The 19,001-nt window shown below is 47.8% G+C and overlaps 9 protein-coding genes across 9 annotated transcripts; 3 read left to right on the top strand and 6 right to left on the bottom strand.

The window, feature by feature from the left end:
* Nucleotides 1-411: 411 nt before the first annotated feature.
* Nucleotides 412-3,195, top strand: FSST1_011787 (uncharacterized protein; the record flags this gene model as incomplete). Its single annotated transcript, XM_083234952.1, has 1 exon — nucleotides 412-3,195. One exon carries the CDS (start codon nucleotides 412-414, stop codon nucleotides 3,193-3,195), a length of 2,784 nt encoding a protein of 927 aa, XP_083081483.1.
* Nucleotides 3,196-4,345: 1,150 nt separating this feature from the next.
* FSST1_011786 (uncharacterized protein) lies at nucleotides 4,346-4,771 on the top strand (the record flags this gene model as incomplete). Its single annotated transcript, XM_083234951.1, has 1 exon — nucleotides 4,346-4,771. The coding sequence occupies one exon, from the start codon at nucleotides 4,346-4,348 to the stop codon at nucleotides 4,769-4,771; it is 426 nt and encodes a 141-aa protein (XP_083081482.1).
* A 596-nt stretch (nucleotides 4,772-5,367) lies between these two features.
* FSST1_011785 (uncharacterized protein) lies at nucleotides 5,368-6,268 on the bottom strand (the record flags this gene model as incomplete). Its single annotated transcript, XM_083234950.1, has 2 exons — nucleotides 5,368-5,666; nucleotides 5,779-6,268. 2 exons carry the CDS (start codon nucleotides 6,266-6,268, stop codon nucleotides 5,368-5,370), a joined length of 789 nt encoding a protein of 262 aa, XP_083081481.1.
* A 960-nt stretch (nucleotides 6,269-7,228) lies between these two features.
* On the bottom strand, nucleotides 7,229-7,552 carry FSST1_011784 (uncharacterized protein; the record flags this gene model as incomplete). The annotated part of the gene is made up of 1 exon (XM_083234948.1): nucleotides 7,229-7,552. The coding sequence occupies one exon, from the start codon at nucleotides 7,550-7,552 to the stop codon at nucleotides 7,229-7,231; it is 324 nt and encodes a 107-aa protein (XP_083081480.1).
* A 636-nt stretch (nucleotides 7,553-8,188) lies between these two features.
* Nucleotides 8,189-9,920, bottom strand: FSST1_011783 (aminopeptidase I zinc metalloprotease-domain-containing protein; the record flags this gene model as incomplete). Its single annotated transcript, XM_083234947.1, has 2 exons — nucleotides 8,189-9,463; nucleotides 9,516-9,920. 2 exons carry the CDS (start codon nucleotides 9,918-9,920, stop codon nucleotides 8,189-8,191), a joined length of 1,680 nt encoding a protein of 559 aa, XP_083081479.1.
* A 577-nt stretch (nucleotides 9,921-10,497) lies between these two features.
* On the bottom strand, nucleotides 10,498-11,757 carry FSST1_011782 (uncharacterized protein; the record flags this gene model as incomplete). The annotated part of the gene is made up of 1 exon (XM_083234946.1): nucleotides 10,498-11,757. One exon carries the CDS (start codon nucleotides 11,755-11,757, stop codon nucleotides 10,498-10,500), a length of 1,260 nt encoding a protein of 419 aa, XP_083081478.1.
* An 830-nt stretch (nucleotides 11,758-12,587) lies between these two features.
* On the top strand, nucleotides 12,588-13,361 carry FSST1_011781 (uncharacterized protein; the record flags this gene model as incomplete). Its single annotated transcript, XM_083234945.1, has 1 exon — nucleotides 12,588-13,361. The coding sequence occupies one exon, from the start codon at nucleotides 12,588-12,590 to the stop codon at nucleotides 13,359-13,361; it is 774 nt and encodes a 257-aa protein (XP_083081477.1).
* Nucleotides 13,362-15,212: 1,851 nt separating this feature from the next.
* Nucleotides 15,213-15,995, bottom strand: FSST1_011780 (uncharacterized protein; the record flags this gene model as incomplete). The annotated part of the gene is made up of 1 exon (XM_083234944.1): nucleotides 15,213-15,995. One exon carries the CDS (start codon nucleotides 15,993-15,995, stop codon nucleotides 15,213-15,215), a length of 783 nt encoding a protein of 260 aa, XP_083081476.1.
* Nucleotides 15,996-18,208: 2,213 nt separating this feature from the next.
* Nucleotides 18,209-18,529, bottom strand: FSST1_011779 (uncharacterized protein; the record flags this gene model as incomplete). Its single annotated transcript, XM_083234943.1, has 2 exons — nucleotides 18,209-18,475; nucleotides 18,527-18,529. 2 exons carry the CDS (start codon nucleotides 18,527-18,529, stop codon nucleotides 18,209-18,211), a joined length of 270 nt encoding a protein of 89 aa, XP_083081475.1.
* Nucleotides 18,530-19,001: the final 472 nt, after the last annotated feature.

Raw genomic sequence — 19,001 nt, 5'->3', positions numbered from 1 at the left:
CAGCTGTTCAAGACCTGGGGAACGCGCCCCTGAAGATTTCCAGGGCTCCACGAATAGAACGAGACGTGTTTCTGGAACCTCTCGTGCTTCACAACCAAAACATGAACAGCTTGTCAATTTGTTCTACGTATTGATTGCAAAGGTTGGCACCTCATCTTGATACATAACCCATCTTCTTCAATCAATTGGTGGCGCTCAATCGCTAAACTATACTGCTGCCTTGGTCTTAGACACAAGACGATTACGCACCTCGCCTCTTGCGCCTCGGAACCTTTAAGCTCTCGAGCTATCCCACCCCATTCCTCTAAAACACACGCGATGATAAACCGATCATAACAACATTCTCGTTCGTTCTAATTATTTCAACATACTTTCCTGTCATTGGCAGCGCGACATGTGCGCTCGCCCAGCATGGAGGATCCATGGGGTTCTCCTTGGACCAACGACTCACCCCCGAAGATAGACCTTCCCGCGCCGCCGCCGAATGCGCACTTCACCGCGGACCACTCGGGCAGCTCGCAGCGCGTCTCGCCTGCTCTCGCACCATGGAACGATGACGATGACGCCTGGGGCGGTTGGGCTGAGGCCGGTAAGGATGGCAGTCCTCGATGGGGAAGAAGTCCTGGATTGCGGCCTATCGGGGGGAGCCCTTCTGGTTCGAGGTTACCGTCGCCGGCACCGGATCCGTGGGGTCGACCACCCACGTTTGATACTGCGCGTTCGAAGAGAGATGATAACGGAGATTCTTCGATTAGTCTTGGTGAAGGACTACGGCCGATTATAGGGCGGGTTGCGACAAGGTCACCATCTCCTGCGCGCTCATTTAGGGATAATGCGGCGGATATATGGCAGCAACCAGATCCGGCGCCTTCGAATAGGAGCGTTACTCCTTTGCCGAGCGAGGATGAAGGACGACCGGGTTCGCCAGAAGGGGCGCCTAGGCCTGCTTTACAACCTAAGACGAGACCATCTCCTTTACGACAACCGTCCAACAAAGTTTCGGAATTGGTGGAAATGTTTGATGATATTTCTAAGCGGAATCACAGTGTCTCGCCCGTTGACCCATCTATGCGAACAGTTTCGGGAAATGCGTCTTCGGTTGGGGACGTCACACCTGAGCCAAGAGCGAATGGATTCGAAGAGCCTAAGGAAGATTTACAAACGAAAAATGATACCGAAATGGAGCTAGAAGATGATTTGAAAACAGAAGAAGAGCCTGGGCAGAAATTGGTTGAACCAGAGGCGGATGAGTCGGAATTTGAGCATGAGCCAGAAACAGAGCCAGAGCCAAAGCCAGAAGCAAAACCTGAAATTGCTCCTGAAGAACTACCAAAGGAGGAGAATGAAGTGGTGGAAGGCGAGACGAAGGAGTTTGTCAAGGAAGAAAGAGGCCAAACAGAATCGGACACATGGTCGGATTTTGAATCGCCTATTGAAGATGCTCCTCAGAAGGAGACTCAGGGGCCCGAACCAGAAGTTCCGAAGGGCCAACCACATGTGATGGAAACGTCGACAGAGGAAGAGACACCTGTGGGACCAGCGCCAGTACGGCCAAAACCACCTTCAGAGCCTTTTTCGATTGATATGTCAAAGCTCGATGCTCTTTTCCCCTTAGTCAACACCTCCTTTCCATCCCCGGAGCCAGTCCCCGATGTCATTATTGACGACAGCTTCACTGCTATATCTGAGCGTAAAGCTTGGTATCTAATGTCAAGACCTGGGTCGATGCGGAAACACAACATGGGAGACGATGAAAACTATGTGCGTGTTGGGTGGAACAACTCTCATGTGCGTGAGCAGTCTATAAGAATTGTGAGACGATGGATGGAGGAAGACTCTATTACTGGACGTGTGGTTCTTGGCCGAAGAGGTGGTGCTGCTGGTGCGAAGATTTTCAACTGGGATTCCTCAGCACCATCGACCGAGATTTCAATCTCGGAACTACTCGCGCGCAAGAATCATTCGAGACAGGACTCAGCTGCCTCCAAGGGCACAGTAGCATCACCTACGGCGGTATCATTCGGATGGGGCCATGCTCCGATTTCCTCACCTACTGCTGCTGCTGCACCATCATCTGCGCCTCGCACTTCCAATGTCAGTGAGCCTGAATCGGCCTCGACTGCTGAACCGTCACCCGTTGAGCCTACTAAGACATCTCCCGTCTCAAAGATGAGACCACCGCCTCTTGATTCCCCTCCAAAACCGCATATCACCGAGGAGCCTCCTTCTCCTATTAAGCCAATACCACTAGAACCCACAAACCGACCGATGTCTATATCACAACCTCTGCCCTTCCCGGCATCACCTACAATTTCTGAACCTCAGTCTCCCATCAACACTACTGCCCTCTTATCAACCAACCGACCCGTATCAATCTCACAAGCACCAAGATCCCCTCTTGCACAGCCTCCAACAAACGCAGGATGGGGCGAAGACGAAGACGATGATGATTGGGGAGATATGGTTTCGTCACCCACAGTTGAGACAAATGGCGGGATGGCTTCTATGAATGCAATTGTAGATGCCGAAAGAGCCAAAGACAAAGAAAACACTGGAAAATCCTTGATTGCAGGCCAATCTCCAATGGTAGAGTCTTTCAAGGATGAGCCTGAGGTGGATTCGCAATCCAGCGGTTGTCTTTCCATGGATACTTTGGCAGTGCCATCGCAAGGCTTTGTGTCGAACCATTCTCGATTAACGGGAAGCCACCGGAATAAACCGCAATTGTTGCAAGATGCGCCCGTGGGCCATTCTCGATCCGCGACTATCGACCTTCTTACTTCACCTAGAAAGGTGCCAATGGTCGGTCACTCACGATCGACAACAATCGATTTGGGAAACCCCCGCTCGCCTCTGAATGGGTTTGTATCTGCAAACTTGACCCCTAATGAGGCAAAATCTTCCGTTGAACAAGCAAACAAAGCCAACAGCTGGGACTCTTGGGGTTTAGGACTGATTGATGACTCCAACAGACCAGTCAGTCCAGAAAAGGCCAGCGCATGCACAAACGAAACACCAAAAACATCAACAACACCCCTTGATACACTGAAGGGTAACTCTATACCTAGGAAGCCACGGCCCATGTCACTACCCGTTCCTCCCCGACCACAGACAATCGTAGAGTCTTCAGAAGACGACGAAGTTATCGCCAATATTCTCCGAGATCTTCCAGATCTCTCTTACATGTTACGATGAACGCAAAGCAGATATGATGAGGAGTAAGAGATGGGAAAAGGATACATGGATGGATGATTAGCCGCAAAGATTGGCAGAGGGGAGTGCTTGGAGCAAAGAGAGAGTTTGCTTTTTACATGGTATATGTATATTAATCATCGATATGGCGTTTGTCTTTGCTAAGGATTGAATTGCATCGGCATTATATAATATGTTTTGAATAACAAGAATAGAAGAATATATGGAAATACCCACAATCATGGCCTGACTTTGTCTTTTTGCCAATCAAGGTCGGCAAGCCTGTCCATTTGGAATCTGGACAAGACGTGAAGAACTGTAACCATAAGAGCCCTCCTGCATCTGATCATCGTTCATCCTCATCTCTTATATATTTTCTTGTACACAATTCTTATATACTATATCTCGCCTGTTTAATCCGGCCACAAAGATCCATGTGTCGGCATCGGTTGACCCCGTACATGAATCTCTTGTAGTTGGTTTGAGACACTTGGGTAAATAAGCTTGATGACCGATACCCTTCTCTTTTCAGCGACAGGTTGTAACTCTATGTAATATTTACCTGACTGTTTCAAAGTTTGGTGCTATGCACTGAAGGACATATCATAATAACCTAAGGTTAGCAGGCAGCAGACTCTCGAGCAGGCATCAAATGCCCCCTTTAGGCGAGGTAGCGTTTACCTCCTACACCTCGTGCACATCTCTTCCTCTTCCTCTATTATATCCTCTGCAGCCTCCTCCCACTCCTTCAAGTACCGACCATCAGAGTATATCTGAGCAAACACAGAGCCTCCTCATGACACACTAGCAGCCACAGCCCGCCCCCTTCTCGGCATCATCGCCATTCACAGCTGGCCGGCCTTACTCCGACTTTTAAACCGCATGCCATATACCAGGCGTTATGTTACCTTATACTGTGCTGAGTGGGCTACACGCTGGGGCGATGAAAACAAGTCAAGTATCTGGGCAACGAGACACTTGCTTATTTTCATGAAATATTGCATGAATTGGGCACGCAGATAAAGAATCGAAAGAAAGGGGGAGAGTGAGCCCCCCCCCCCTGAATACATATATCTTTCACTTATACTCCCTTCTTTCTTTTCTTCCTTTCTTTATACCACAGATCACATCGATCTGAAAGCTTCGCCCAAACATGGATCTCTCCCAGGACCGCGATGCTCCTATCGAGCTTATGGATGCTGTCTACGGTATCCTCTATACCGTCGATCACCCCCCGCGCACAATCATACGCTACGAAGAGCAGCTATCTATCGAAGAGCTCAAGTCATGCATTCAACTGCTCCACTTGGAGCGCAAGATCTACTATAACGGCAGGGAAGTTGTGATGACAATGGGAAAGGAAACGTTTTTGGTTCAAGGTGTTTTACACTGGAACACTGCCTATCAGGCAAACTTCGATATCCCCGTTAGACCACGACACTTCCCCGATACGGACGTCCTCTTAGGTGCCCTCATTCGTGATAATCCACCCACCAGAGAAAATCCTGAAGCGAGGCAGCCTCTCTGGCGCCAACAAGGAGGTTTTCTTGAACATCACCACCAAGGCCTTCAACGATAACAACTATCATCAGTAAGTGATCCGTTAACGCACCCTACCTAACTTCATCATCTTCATAGCACTACCCACTGTTCACAGGTATAGACGATGGTTCTATCCACTCAATAGCACACAAAACCTTCCGTAGAATTCATTATATCTCATCGTATTGTTTTTGTTTTGATAGTCTATGTGCGCTCCCTAAGCCCTTCCCGCATCATCATCGCTCACACCACAAACTTCACCATAACTCTGATGAACTTTCTTATTATTTTTCCTACCCGACCACGTGCCATGTGCTTTTCCCCCCATCATGATTAAGCGGTTATTTGCTAATTTTGCAAAAGGATAATAAGTACATCAATCGAAAGATTCCATACCTAGCCCATAAATAATCCTTTTATGACGATCGTGTCCAGAGTTGGTGTCGATTCCAGTTTTAGCAGTAGCTTAGTAGAATGAGAGATTCCATGTTGCCAACAAACGATACCGTGGCACATTACCAGCGAGCGTGGACGAACTAACGCCGGAAGGTAGCACCACAGCAAGGCTTGTTGGTGAAAAGAAGAATCTCGTGCTCCATCTCTCATCTCTCATCTCACCCATCGAATCAAGACTCAGCCGCTAACTTGACCAGCTTTCAAAGAATCAATGCCCTTAATGACATGAGCGTAGTGTTTATGAACCTGTATCAAAAGGTCCACGGCGGACGTTGGCTGTCGAAGCTCTGGAACAACTGGGGGTTGAACCTCGAGGTCATCGGGGTTCTTGATGCCAACCTTGGAAGCTTCGACAATGTAGTTACGTGCAGACGTGAGGATAAGTTCCTCGTTGAAGGTGCGAATGTACTCGTACTCGTGTTTATCATGATGAATCAAGGCAGCCGCCTTGGCCGCCCTGGCCCCCGAGACGTTGTCTCATTGGATAAACTCATTTGTGGCAGGTTGTCCAACGTTGTCTTCGAAGTCAAACGACAGATCCGGATATTTCGCTGATTGTCTTGTTGATCCTTATAAAGGCCGGCTGACCTTTCTTTCTGGGACTGCTGCACCCCTCTGTCTTCGTTCTTTTGGAAGAAGGGACCTCGTCCTCATCGTCATCGTCATCGTATTCATCATCTTCGTCCTCGCCGTCATCGCCTCTCTTCCGCTTGGCAGCGCCGGACAATGGGAGGTCCTGACTCCAGGTACTAACTTTGAGTCGGCTTTCCTCCGTTCTCTTCTTGATAGGAATTGACTCCATTTCTTGGAAGCCGAGTAAGCTTGACCAGTCGTCAAATAGCTTTTCGTTGAAGCGTTTTTGATGGTCCGGGGTAATGTTAAGCTCGGAGGCCAAGGCCTCCTTCTCGTCCACCACCTTTACCCAATACCGCAAGTGGTGTCGCAGTCCATGGCGCTCAAGCGCAGTCAATTGTGTCAACCTGTTGACAAGACTGGTTGGAGGGCGGATCGAGGTGATGTCGGAGTCGGCGATAAAATCCTGCACGCTGGTCCCAGTAATGGGTTCCTCGTTGGCCATCGCAGGAGCAGCGTCTGCCATTGGAAGATTGGGAGAAAATCGCGGGAAGAGGAGGGGAATGAGAAAAGGAAAAGAAGATAGGCTGGGTGTTCAACTGGTTTAATTAGTATAAATATACAGCACTAGTTGTGGAATATAATGCTAACGGAGGAGATGAGTTGGAGGTGAGGTCAAGGAATCACCAAGATTCAAAGCTATCACAGTCCGTATTAGTAAACAAGCTTGATACTATGTGCTAGGGGAAAGATCTTACTTCATGAGATAGATAAGATGGTGAGAGGAGGTGATTTGCGCGATGCAGAGAGGCGACAAGATGACGAGTCGTGCGCAAGTGCGATGAAGGAAATGCGCGAGAAGAGAGGTGAAAGGATACAGAGATGTGTGCGATGGGGAGTTGAACTTCACATAAGCGCCAGGAGGATATTTATGGCCTTCGTTTGATTGTTTATTCGTGTGCATGTCGGTGTTTGGCATTGCCAGTTTCTGGCAGCTGGCAGCCGGTTATCAGTGTATGTTAGCTACTACCAACACTGTTCGCTAAGCCTTTGGCACACCGAAAACTCCTTGCTTCTACCACAATAAGAGGAAGAGTGGGCCATCAGTAAATATACTGCACAGAGGCGGATAAGTAGGCAGGGCTATAAGTCAAATAGTAGTTCTAAATTATAATTTTTCGAGAGCAAATAGAAGGGCAAAGCAATAAGTTAAAGACTTGTAAGTAGTTTGATTACTAGTCTACTATGTTCTGGAAGCAATATATTCGCTCTATAAGAAACTGGCTCCCATACATCCTGTGGCGACAGAGTGTTGATTCCTACCAGTACCTACCTCGATAGGGGCACGTATTGACGAGGGGCGCACCGGTGGTGCTCCAGAGGCCTAACTGACGGCGAACCCCGGCTTAAAGATTTGAGACTTTAGATGTAAATGATACTAAATTATAATGACAGCTAGCTGAAACTAATTGGGGTAGGCGGTATCACAGCCAATGCCTTCTTGATTGAAGTGTACAGCAACAACTTGAGCATAGTTGATAATACCAGCGTGGTTTAATTCACCATATGCCCTTTTCAGGCTGTTTTCGTAAAGCTCGTTCACCAGATATATGGCCGAGGTGTAGTTCTCGACAGCAACTCGGACATCGGAAGCACGAACAAGCTTCCCCTGATTCCACATGAAATCCACCATATCGTTTGCGGCTTTGGTCGTGATGCCCCATCGACGCTTAGGTGGTTTCTCCTGGGATGGGAATTCTTTAGTCAGTGAATGGTCTCGAGAAATCATACCAACGAGGGAGTCTATATTTAGAAATGTCAGTGGTTTAGTAGGTATGTTTGTATCTACTCTATAAGCAGAGTTCTACCCCCGTTGAATGCCTTACCCTAGCAACGTTTCTAGTCGCTTATTATCACTGTGGTATGAAGGCAGAAGAAAAGTATATTCAAGGGACCACTCTTTATTTGTTGTTTATTCGCATACATTTCTGCGTTTACATGACAGCCAGTTGCTGCCAGCTACCAGCTGCCAACCCCTAGGTAAACTGAAGAGCCTGAACTGGCCCGCCCCTGAGCTCGAAAGCTCACCAAACAAGAGATAGCCAGAACTCCTCGGCATGATGGACGATTACGACAGCTTGTTTCAACATTCACCAACACCGTTTTTTTTCTTTGCCTTGATGGAATGGGATTGCCTAGCCAGAGTTCAACTTTGCAATAGACATAGGGGGCGTGACCGATAAGATATAATAATCCGTGGTGGAAGTATAAAAGTATAGGACTCAATAATAATGAATCGCCCCTAACTAGTCTATCTCGTGCACGTCTGATCTGATATCGCCATTATCTATACCACAATATGCCCATAGGTAGGTATCTCTAAAAAAAAATGCCCAAAGTCCAAACGCCTTCTCTACTGCTGTCTCTAGTGCCACTCCGCATCAATCTTCTCCCAGTTGTCAAGGAAGCTCTTGAAGAACTTGACGCCCAGACCAGGGTCTAGTGAGCCAGTAGTCGCGCGGATAGAGTGCATGCTGAGCTGGGGAAGTCCAACGTCGGCGGCTCGGACACCCATCATACTCGATAGAGCAGGTCCAATAGTACCACCACTGCGACTGTCGTTTCGAATCTGGAAGGTCTGAGTTCGACAGCCACCTAGTTCACCTGCTCGCTGCATGATTGCAGTCGAGATGCTGTCTGTGGTCATATGGCCATTCGAGTCGTTGGCGATGACCACACCAACATTTAGCTCAGGAACATGCTCTCCGAGATACTTCTCGAGGAAGTTAGGGTTTCCGGCATGAGTTACATCTGAAGAGCAGAAGAAAGAGGAGGAATAGGTTCTTCCTACAAGTTCTGGTCCAAATTTGTTGGGATTGAGGGCTTCAACGGTGCGCTCAATGACAGAGGGGAGAAAGTTACCCCGTGCCCCCTGACGAAGGAGAGAGCCAATCTCTTCATCATCGAAGAGAGCAACAAGCTTGATAACACCGTCGTCACTGTTGTCATTGGAGGCAAGGAGGGCAGTGAGGGCTGACCATGAACACAATTTATCATCGATTCGCCCAGCGAAGATCATATCTCGACTGATACCCCCTCTTTTCGCAGGCTGAGAGTCATAAAGTTCAAGCTCCCAGTTGATGATTGAACTGTAGGACTGAATATTGAGCTCACTGGCAATAAGCTCAACCAGACCTGGGGGTTGGGTGTTGACGAAAGAACCAGTAGGTCCCAGAGCTTCAGCAGCAGCACGCTGAGAACTTTCGAGACCAATGATAGGAACTGCTTGGGTCTCCTTGTTGTTCTCTCCCATCATACCAACTCCAAAATGGGGTGCAAGGGTGGGAATTCTGGCGATAGGCCAGTCCAGCTTGACAAGCTTGGTAGTGGTCTTGCCAGACTCTTCATCCCTGACAACAACTCTGCCACCAATACTGAGATCGCGGTCCCACCATGTGGCGTTGAGGGCTCCAGCGTAAGGCGCAACGCCCAGCTGAATAAATCCAGCCTTGACAGGCTTTGTGCTGACAGGCTTGAGCTTAGCGGTAAGGGCGTCAATGTGACCGCCAATCATAGCAACACCATTGCCGGGCTCATACGCCTTGCCGACCTTGAATGCAATGAGAGAGCTGCCGTTTCGTGTAACCCAATACTTTCCACCCGGTTGGACCTTACCTGCCCAACTGTCGCGCGGAGAGAGCTTGTTATTGTCAGCGTTATCTTATCATGATCGGAAGGTCTGGTTTACTCACATGCTCGTAACCAAGCGCCTTGAGCTTCTTCTCGAAGTAGTCGACGGTGTGGAAAATGGTAGGGTTCTCTTGAAGGAAGTCGCAGAAAGGTTTGGTGAATGCCTCGGGCTCAAGCTTCTCAACTTGGCACAGGCGACAAGCCTGACCAGCCTCCAGGTGCCAATTGACCTGACCGACCTCTTCAGGTGCAAGTTTGGAGATACAAGATGCGCAGGCGCGGTTATCTCTTGTATCGCGGCCCTTCATATCAGAAATGATAAAACCCTTGGAGCTATCCTTGTTCTCGACCGATCCAGGTGCAGGCGCATTGTTATTGTTGAGCATAGCTGACGACTGCAGTGCCTGTTGGCGCAAACTGAGCGATGAAGCACGGGCACTCAACATTGCAGGCGTAACCTGAGTCATTGCGGGTGATGAAGTTATGGGCGAGCTGGAGGACGAGAAATGAAGCGTTTTAAATAGTTCACAGACGGAGTCGGTGAGAGGATAAAGATGATGAAAGCTCGGCTGCTTGTTATGTTGACGAGGTTGAGCTAGGTAACCTAGTACAACATGACGATCTCGGAGGGAGGTCACCCGGTCAGTGCGATAAGATAAGAGGTTCTACGTGACCTCTATCATGAACTAGGGTAGGACAGACTAACCAGTAATGTTCTTATATTTCGTTTCTCAACTGTCCGAACCTGCTAGTCGTGCGTCAACTATTTTCCCCTCATAATACTCAGTCCATACAACAAAAAAGCGTCCATCGACATCAATACTCATGATCCCTAATTCTCCTGATGTGATTCTCTTCAAAAGTTTTGACATTGGTCTGGCTTTGCGCTTTACAAGCGACCACCTCAATCCGCGATTAACTATGATCTTGATTCTTTCAAAACGTCAGCAACTCGGACAATGCTCATATGTAGGGACTTGGCTTACTAAAATGCGACAACGTGAAGATACATGGTGCGAATACCCCGTGTAGGTATCCCGATCTTCAGTTCTCATAGCTTAGTTCAGGTCGCTGCACCAGATAATCTCGTAGAACGCGGACCTCCTCGAATCGCGCGAGGAAACGCTTTGAGGGGAGTTCAAGTAACTCCAGGGCGGCTCTGTCTTCATCGTCAACGCCAAGCTGAGCAGCACTTCCTGCTCTTGCCCACTTGACTATTCGTCGTCTCGCGGCATGGACAATCTGGTCAATGTTGTGTTCACAAATGCGCTTCATCTCTTTCTGGTCTTGGTAATCCAAAACGTTCCTCTTTGCCTGTTCAGTACTGAGGCCATGATGGAGCGACACATCGCGGGCTTTGAAATGGTTCCCATCCTTATCGTGATACATCCAATCGATCTCTCCGGCTCCAAGGTCAAGAGTGAGAAATATCGGTATTGTTTGCTTGAGCACTTTGGACCCTCTGCACTCGTCGTCCGATCGACTGGATGGGGCATCCTTTTCGTAATGGCCGATTTCAAGACAAGCATCGGAGCTGCGTGCGGAACGAAGAGTTACTGGGCTGCAGCTTTTGCTACTGGTGTCCCATGATCTGCGGAAGATCGCCTGGTAGAATTGCTGGTATGTTTTGGCTGCTGAGCGGAAGACACCTCCAGTTCTCTGTACGCCTTCGTATTGTTTAAGTAGATCTAGGAGTCGCATCTTCTCCCCGCGGGTTAGAGATTCTTTGGGAATAACCTTCTTAGGGGAACGATCTTCCGCTACAGCTTTATCCTCTTCAACATTTTCAAACGAAACTCCTAGATCAGGCCGAAGTGAAGTGTCGTCATCGCTCTTCCCACGGCAAGGCCGCGACTGCAAACGAATGGGTTTGGACTCTTCTGGAGGGCGCTGAGACTCGGGAGAGTGTTCAGCGGTCATGCCGTCGTCGATGGGGACATTTTGACGAGCCTGCTGCTGATCTGGAGAAGTGCCATGCTCATCGTGGGGTGTAGTTTGTGGCGGGACTGGGAGATAAGGCTGAGGAAATTGAAAGTCAGACTGTGGAATAGGGTAAATATATCCTGCCTGACGGAAATGATGATATCCAAGCTGCGGCTGATGGTACGGGCTGTACTGTGGGGCGTATGGCGACCCAGGGCCGTAAGTATAAGGATATGGAAGTTGTGTGAAAGCCGGAAAGTGAGGCTGTCGAGGAGTGTGGTGATGAAAGCGACTGGAACCTCGAGGCGCTCCTTCATGAGCTTCAACTGTGCTGGCTTCATTAGGTGGTCCTAGGGGTACAGGGGAGGTGTTTGAGGACATGGCGCCGTTTGGGTGTTTGATGGCCAACTTCAGATCTGAAGAACAAATAAAAGATGAGGGGGAGAGGCTGTGATTCATGTTTACTTTGGTGGGCAGTCGATTTAGGCAGCCACACTGGCCTCTATTGCTCTCTACACTGTCATGGCAGTGTCGAAAGAATAGCAAGTAGTCTATAGCACCTGCACAATTCAATAGCAAGTAACACCAACGTCAGACAGGTAGTACCTACCTACCTACCTAGGTGCCTTTTAAAGAATATTATTCATCTCTCCTGCCAAATAACATAAGGCAGTATCCGGTAGTGTAAGCCCGTAATACAGCCATCACTCATCACTCATCCATATCTTGACCGACGCATCACAGTTACACTAATAGTCCAGTATAGCGATATCAATGTTAGATCATCAATCAAATTCACGCTCGGTCCAATAGTATGGAATAATCTAGCCTCCGCTCTCACGTTCGTGTTGGCAGCTTTGATTGTGGCCTAGATAAGTGGCAAGCCGCAACGACAGTGACTAGCACTTGGCATCTAACATGTATATACCCATGTTTGAGCTGTTTACTAAATTATTCCCCGCATACCTTAGTAGGCATTTTGAAACTTCCTGCCATACACTTCCTAATCCCGGGGACTTGGCTTCCTCACGATCCCTTCACTCCCCTCTCACACATCGATCTCATCAAGGAAGTGGCTTTCGCATTCGGTAGGTAAACTCACCATCCCCATTAACGACCATCCCGTTATTGTTTTACTAATACCTTGCCTCTTTTATTATTTTAGACCTCCTTAGGTGTCTTATCTAAGGGTTCTGTGTACCTGATTTGTTATGGCGCAAAACAATCAGATCCGTGAGCAGGTAGAGCTTGCCATGGCCAATCTCCTCGTGCGCACGCCATCTGTCGTTTCGCGCTTTCCAGAGGATATCATCAACAGCGAGGAGATGCTCAATACGCGAGAGCTTTCCATGTTCATCGATCTTTCCCACCTCGAGAACCAGGTCGAGCATCGTAATGCAGACCTCGTACCCACAATCTCCGACTGGCGAAGATTCTGGAGGCTGGTGTTCCGACGATGGAACACGACTCATCCAGACAACGAAAGCCCCATTTTCGTCGGTGATCTCTCTTCTGAAACTGCCGTCAAAGTCGGTTCTCTGACGTGCAATCACCCACCCAACAAGGCCTACCCTGGGCCACAGCCAAAATGGCGACAAGAGGGAGCTGATGTTTTCCTCGGCGTCTCCATTCCCCAGTGGCAGGGCTGGATGGACCTTCTATGGAAAGACTCCAAGGGAAAGCCGGTCAAACCATCGATTGTCAAGCTCGATATGGATCTTTGCGAATGTCTCGACCTTGCTATCTCACGATACGATCGCTGTGTCCAGGACCGTGTTGAAAAGTACAATGAGGATTGTATCATTGCTACTGCTCGCCGACGCCTTGTTCACTTTGCCAAGACAGGCACTGGCCATGAGCCACGCATTCTCTCCGGAGATGAAGCACCAATTTTGATGCCTATTATACTTGCTAGAGACCGTGCTGACAACATGGCCAACACATTCGCCAACCTGAAGGATTTGCGAGACCTGCGGGCCAACTAATGAAGTGTTAAGTCGTCTTTTTGGCGATACGGGACGTTGCCAGGCCTCCAACCGGATAAACTCTCGCGATACTGGTCTTTTTCAGCATGAAAGATGTAAGCTCCCGCCTCTACTGTTGGACTCAACACTAATTTACAGACAGCAACAACAGACTAAATCTCATCTCAATCTTGATTTTATACTGTATGAGCGAGATCTTTGGCCTCTTATATGAGGAAGGAATTATGCCACCAAGGGATAGTTGACGAATTGCCGACATTGATCTGATCAAGCGGGTGTAAAATACACGAAAAACAAAGTTGAAAATTGCTCATCCACAAAAGTTACTTTGATCTAGAGTGAAACTGATAGCAAAATTGTATCTAGTATCCTGATACATGGCACATAGCAGGACAGGCAGTAATCGGGAATATAAGTTCATCGTGACCGAATCCCAAAATAAGAGCAACTGCATTTATGTATAGACCTGTATTGTATACAGAGAACGCCAGAGAAATCGTTCGTTCTAATGAGCACAACTAAGCTCTACGAAAGAAAGCTTGTATTAAACTTTAAAGACCAATCCTGGTTATATGTAATAGTTAATCACCCTGAGTCAGAAGTAGGTTGAACCTTCGTATTAATTTTTCTGCAGAGTACTTATATAACTAGCATATGTTTTTATTCCTCCTCCCTCTCTCGCACCTCATTCGCTTCCATTCAAAATACCAATCGCTAGTCTCGCAACACACCTTCAACCACTCCATCAACATGCCAGGGACTCTGCAGAAACTTTGGCCTGGGGCTATACAGTCTCCGGCACAAACCAATATGAATGTTTTCTGCGACACGGCGCAGAAGGCTATGGAAAAGGGGCGGCGTATCCTAAAAAGGTCTGTACTTTCGGTACTGTCGCTATGATCACTGCTAATACTAGTGCCTAGGCTCGAAGGGAAATCGGAAGAGCCCGCTCTAAAAGCCCCTGAGTTTGCATATTACAAACTACGCACTCTACCAGGGCGCAATAGCTCGCTTTGAAGACCCGTCCATAGGACGGGTTGCATGAAGAAAAACAGATGAATAGTGGCTTATGTCTAAGTTGGATATAACTTCGCCGGGCCAAGAAGAACCGAGTCAACGCCATGGCCTTTCCCAATATGGTATTCAGGGGGCGAGTATAGCTTCGCTGCACCGAAGCAATGATAGCTGTGAATTAATCACTATGGAAAAGGGTGAGGAGGAGGGCGGTTAATGGATTGCTACGACCATCAGAAATGCCCAGGCAGACATCACTCGAGAAAGCTGGCACTAATATTTATTCATCGGATTATTGGCAGCCATCTTGTTATTGTGATATGCTTATTTAAAGATCTCGGTAGATCTCGTTGCGCCTTCGTTGATCTGAACCCTATCATGAGCAAGATGTACCAAGTATTTTGGCACCCACGAACGATCCCCGAACTTTTCATCACCGTGGATCGCAGAGTTTCACGCATTATAATAAAGGCAAGGCGGGTCAGGGCTATAGATGCATACTCACTTCCATCTTGTAACTCCACAGCATGCACACTCCTTCATCAACACCATGGTACTAGACACTGTCCACTGGTATAAAAGTTCGAAATTTTTTTATCTGCTTTCTAGCGCATAAATCCTTCCGTAGAATTCATTCTATACTAAACTATTTTTGTTTTATTGGCAGTCTATATGCACATCCTAAACTCTCCCCGCACCATCGTTACTCGAGTAACACTCCTTGCCCGACAGGAGAGGAGACAGGTGCAGTCGTTCTTCAAGCTAGCACATAGCCCCTAGTCTTCTTGTTTTCGTCAATGCCAGCAAGGATGCAATTGATCTTGTCGGCCATCTCTCTCATAATGTCCTCGGCAGACGGACCACTGGAGCTTCCAGTTCAACGTCATAGGTATTGGAGATTCCGGCGTCGGCAGCGTCGACAATGTAGTTTCGTACTGTTTTGACGATGAGCTCTTCGTTGAACAGGCGGGTGCGTTTCTGTTCGGCGGTGTCGTACTGAACCACAGCTTTGGCCTTGAGCCTTCTCTTTGTCATAGAGTTTTCCCAGTCGACGAAGTTGGCTGATGCTACCTGCCCAATAGCGTCTTTGTATTCGAATGCGACCTTCGATTCCTCTTGACTAATGATTTTGTTGATGGCCAGGAAGGCTGGCTCGCCCTTCTTCCTTGTAATGGTCCGCCCCACTCTCTTGCGCTTATTCGGGGAGCCGTCCTCATTGTCGATTTTTCTTTTAGGAGACTCAGGGAGATCGTCGCTCCAGACGCTAACATGGAGGCGGGAATCCTCTTTTCTCTTTCTGGTAGGGGATGTTGGTACCTCCGTCTTACCATATGAGCTTGACCAGCTATCGAATACTGCATCAAAGAACCGTTGGCGATGCGCTTCGGTGATGACAAGATCGGAGGCGTCAACACCCTCCTTGTCTACCACCTTGACCCACTGTCGAAGGTGGAAACGTAGTTCATATCGTTCAGTTGCAGCAAGCTGTTTCGAGTTGCTGATGGTGCTGGTAGGAGAGCGGGTAATGGTGATATTGGAATCATTGAGAAAATCCAAGTGGGAAGTGCCACCGCCAGATTTCTGGCTGTTCGTGGGGATAGGAGTGGGAAGATCCGCCATTAGAATGTTTGGAGAGGAGGGGTGAGGATTGACAGAATATATATTGCTATTATTTAGTTAGTATGAATATATAACACTGGTTATAGGAGATAATACGGACGGGGGAGATGAGATGATCGAGATGAGATGATCGAGATGAGATGAAGTATGAATTAGTGAGACTCAGAACTATTATAGTATTAGTGAATATGTTCAATGCTACATTCTAGGCAAGTAATGGTCTTACTGTGCGAGATCAAGTAGATGCTCTAGATAAAGGTAGCACGATGCTAAGCTGAGAGCCAGCGAGATAAAGGGAATTCTTGAGACAGGGAGTTGTCAAGATCGAAAGATGCGCGCAAATGAGGTAAAGGGGATGTGCGGGAGGAAGTGGTAGGATAGAAAGATGTATACGATGGAGAGCTGAATTTCGAGCAAGGTGCAGAATGATATTTATGGCCTTATCGTGGTGGAGGTAAGGAGTCTTTTAATATGCCAGGTAAAAATTATTAGCAGCTGGCAGCTGGCTGCCAGCTGTCGGTAACTGTTAATACCGAACTCCCGATATTCACGCGAAGCAACAATCAAACGAAGAGGGAGAGTGCATAAGTCAATTATGCAAAACCCCTTTTCGAGTAGTATCGCGAACGCAACGTTCCTTCCGCGAGACAATGTTCAGCACGCCCGTCGGTAAGAAACCAACCCAATACAACGCATTGGTAACGGCACTTTCAACAACAACTACAAATGTTCGTCAATCCGAAGAGCAGCACGGGCTGAAGCATACAAAGTATTTAGACGAGAACAGGCTAAGAGGTAGCGTGCACGATGTTCAACACCACAGGCCGCAAGACGCAAGCGAGCACAGAAAGAATATGATCACAGGAAGTGGCAACGATTTGTTGATGAAGGTACACCTGAAGAACGAGAACAGCATAGGCAATACCGACGTGACTACACCTTCTTGCTGCGGCAAACCCGTTGCAACGAGAAATGGAAAATGATGACAGACACGAAGGAATCTGGCCAGACTGCCGGATGAGCAGAAAAAGGATAGAAAGGCCAGAACGAGGGAAAAAGGAAGAGGTCAGATTGAGACAAAAGTTGGCTGCACTGAAGAGACAAACACCCGAGAAAAAGTCAAAAGATAAGGCGACACGAAGAGCGATGGGCAAACAAAACAGAAGAGGAGAAGGAAGAGGGAGATCAAGAAAAAGAACTGAGACTCCAAGTCCCCTGAGAAACGAGAAGCTGGAGGGGTGAAGCAACGCGAGATGGAGAAGATAAAGTCACAAGCCGAAGGCTCATAAGTTCCATTTGTGCTCGGATCGTATTTGACACTTCGCATCTCAGGAGGAGGTCGATTGAGAGAAAAACAAACAAAATATCTGCCAGTGATATTGGGAGTACCTATCTGAGATACTATGGGACTGTCTGGTGGGTTGCAGAAAAGTTAGCCTCCTAAGTCTTAGGGTACAAAAATAAGTACTAAGTCTAAGGAGCATAAGCTACCCTAGTAATTTCGTCTCTTATCCTTCCCCATGGTTATTTTTTCTGATGCCCCGGGGACTGTTTACCAGGCACGAAGTCTGGCATTTCCACAAGACCACTGATATCCTTGCATGCGCTGCTGGAGATTGCGATAGTTATTTTGATCGTGAGGTTGTAGACGTTACGTGCAACGTAGAGCTCGCTCATAGTTGCAAGTTTGTGAACTCCTAGTTTATCTTTGGTGAACGCAGGGCAACGACGGTTGGTCAGATCTCTTTGGTATTTTTTACAAAGGTCGATGACCAAGCACTGTATACCCCTCGCTGCGAAAGCTGTAAATCTTTCAGAGGTAGAAGACTGATTACAAGTGGTGTAGCTCACAGGCAACAATCGCTGTAACAAACAAGACGGTGAAACATGAAGATTCGGGATCCGAGGGATTCGAACGGATGTCTTTCTTCAGGCACCATAACACTATATCATGTGAGGATTTCGAAACAAGTTGTATCTGATAACCAAGAGGGACGCTTGAAACCAGGTCCTCTGAACAGCCAGTTGTGGAAGCTTGACTTGGCCAGTGTCTTTCGATTTGGTAAATCATATGATTCTCGTTTATTTCCTTACCTTCATCATCATCATCGTCAGGCTCAGGTTTCACTATCACATCGCGAAAGAGGGAAGGGGTTTGTTCCGTCGTGTCAACGGACGCAGAATGAGCCTGCAGCGGATGACTGGAACCACCTTCATGAATATTGTTCAACGGTGGAGAGTAGGCGAGGGGTCAAGGTTTGAAGATCCACGTCGAAGTCGAGCATCTCGGATTTGATAGCATCAAGCTCCTGTTTAATGTAGTCCTCTCTGTCGTCGTCGAATATGTCGATGACATATATGCAACCGCCCTCATCTGATCCATCTTCGGGCATGTGGATTGGGCCTTCGAGTTCATCAATATCATACATAAACTCGTTTTTCTCGAACTTGATATTATCATCATCATCGACATAAGGCTCCTATACGATATCAGACAACGGCGTCGAGGTAATGTTTGAAAAGTAACTTACCATCTCAACGATGAGGACAACGGCTTAGCCGGTGATGGGTGTAGTACCCGAGAACAAGATGGGAAGAACCTATGTTCTGGCAGCAAAAGGCGTGGAGGAGGCCGATAATACTCGATATCAAGGGTACCAAGTATTAAAAGATTGGGTAAACGTAGAGTTTTTTGGAGTAAGGTTAAGGATACTAGTCTAGCAGGTTGGTTACCCCGCACGGTCTTCTTACAGCTTGGAAGGTGTGAACTGGAATGGAATGGCCCTTTGTGATGCGATGAGGCAGAAGTGACGCCAGTTACCTACCTACCTACCTATTTCCGGTTCCTCGCCGGTGGCAGTGTATCTCCGTGGCGGAATTGTACTTGGGCAGTATAGCTGCTATGGCATTTTCTCCTAGATATAGGGCCCATTCTTCTTTGAGTCTCCTCGAAGTATATGTGTGCCTATTGTGCTTCACAGTAACATCAAGTTGTGTCCGCCAATT

This window comes from Fusarium sambucinum, chromosome III (genome assembly GCF_050947815.1).
Source record: "Fusarium sambucinum isolate potato_lamoka chromosome III, whole genome shotgun sequence".
In the NCBI taxonomy this organism is placed as follows: domain Eukaryota; kingdom Fungi; phylum Ascomycota; class Sordariomycetes; order Hypocreales; family Nectriaceae; genus Fusarium; species Fusarium sambucinum.
Note: the sequence above shows the minus strand (reverse complement) of the source record. Positions and strands in the feature narration are given on the sequence as shown.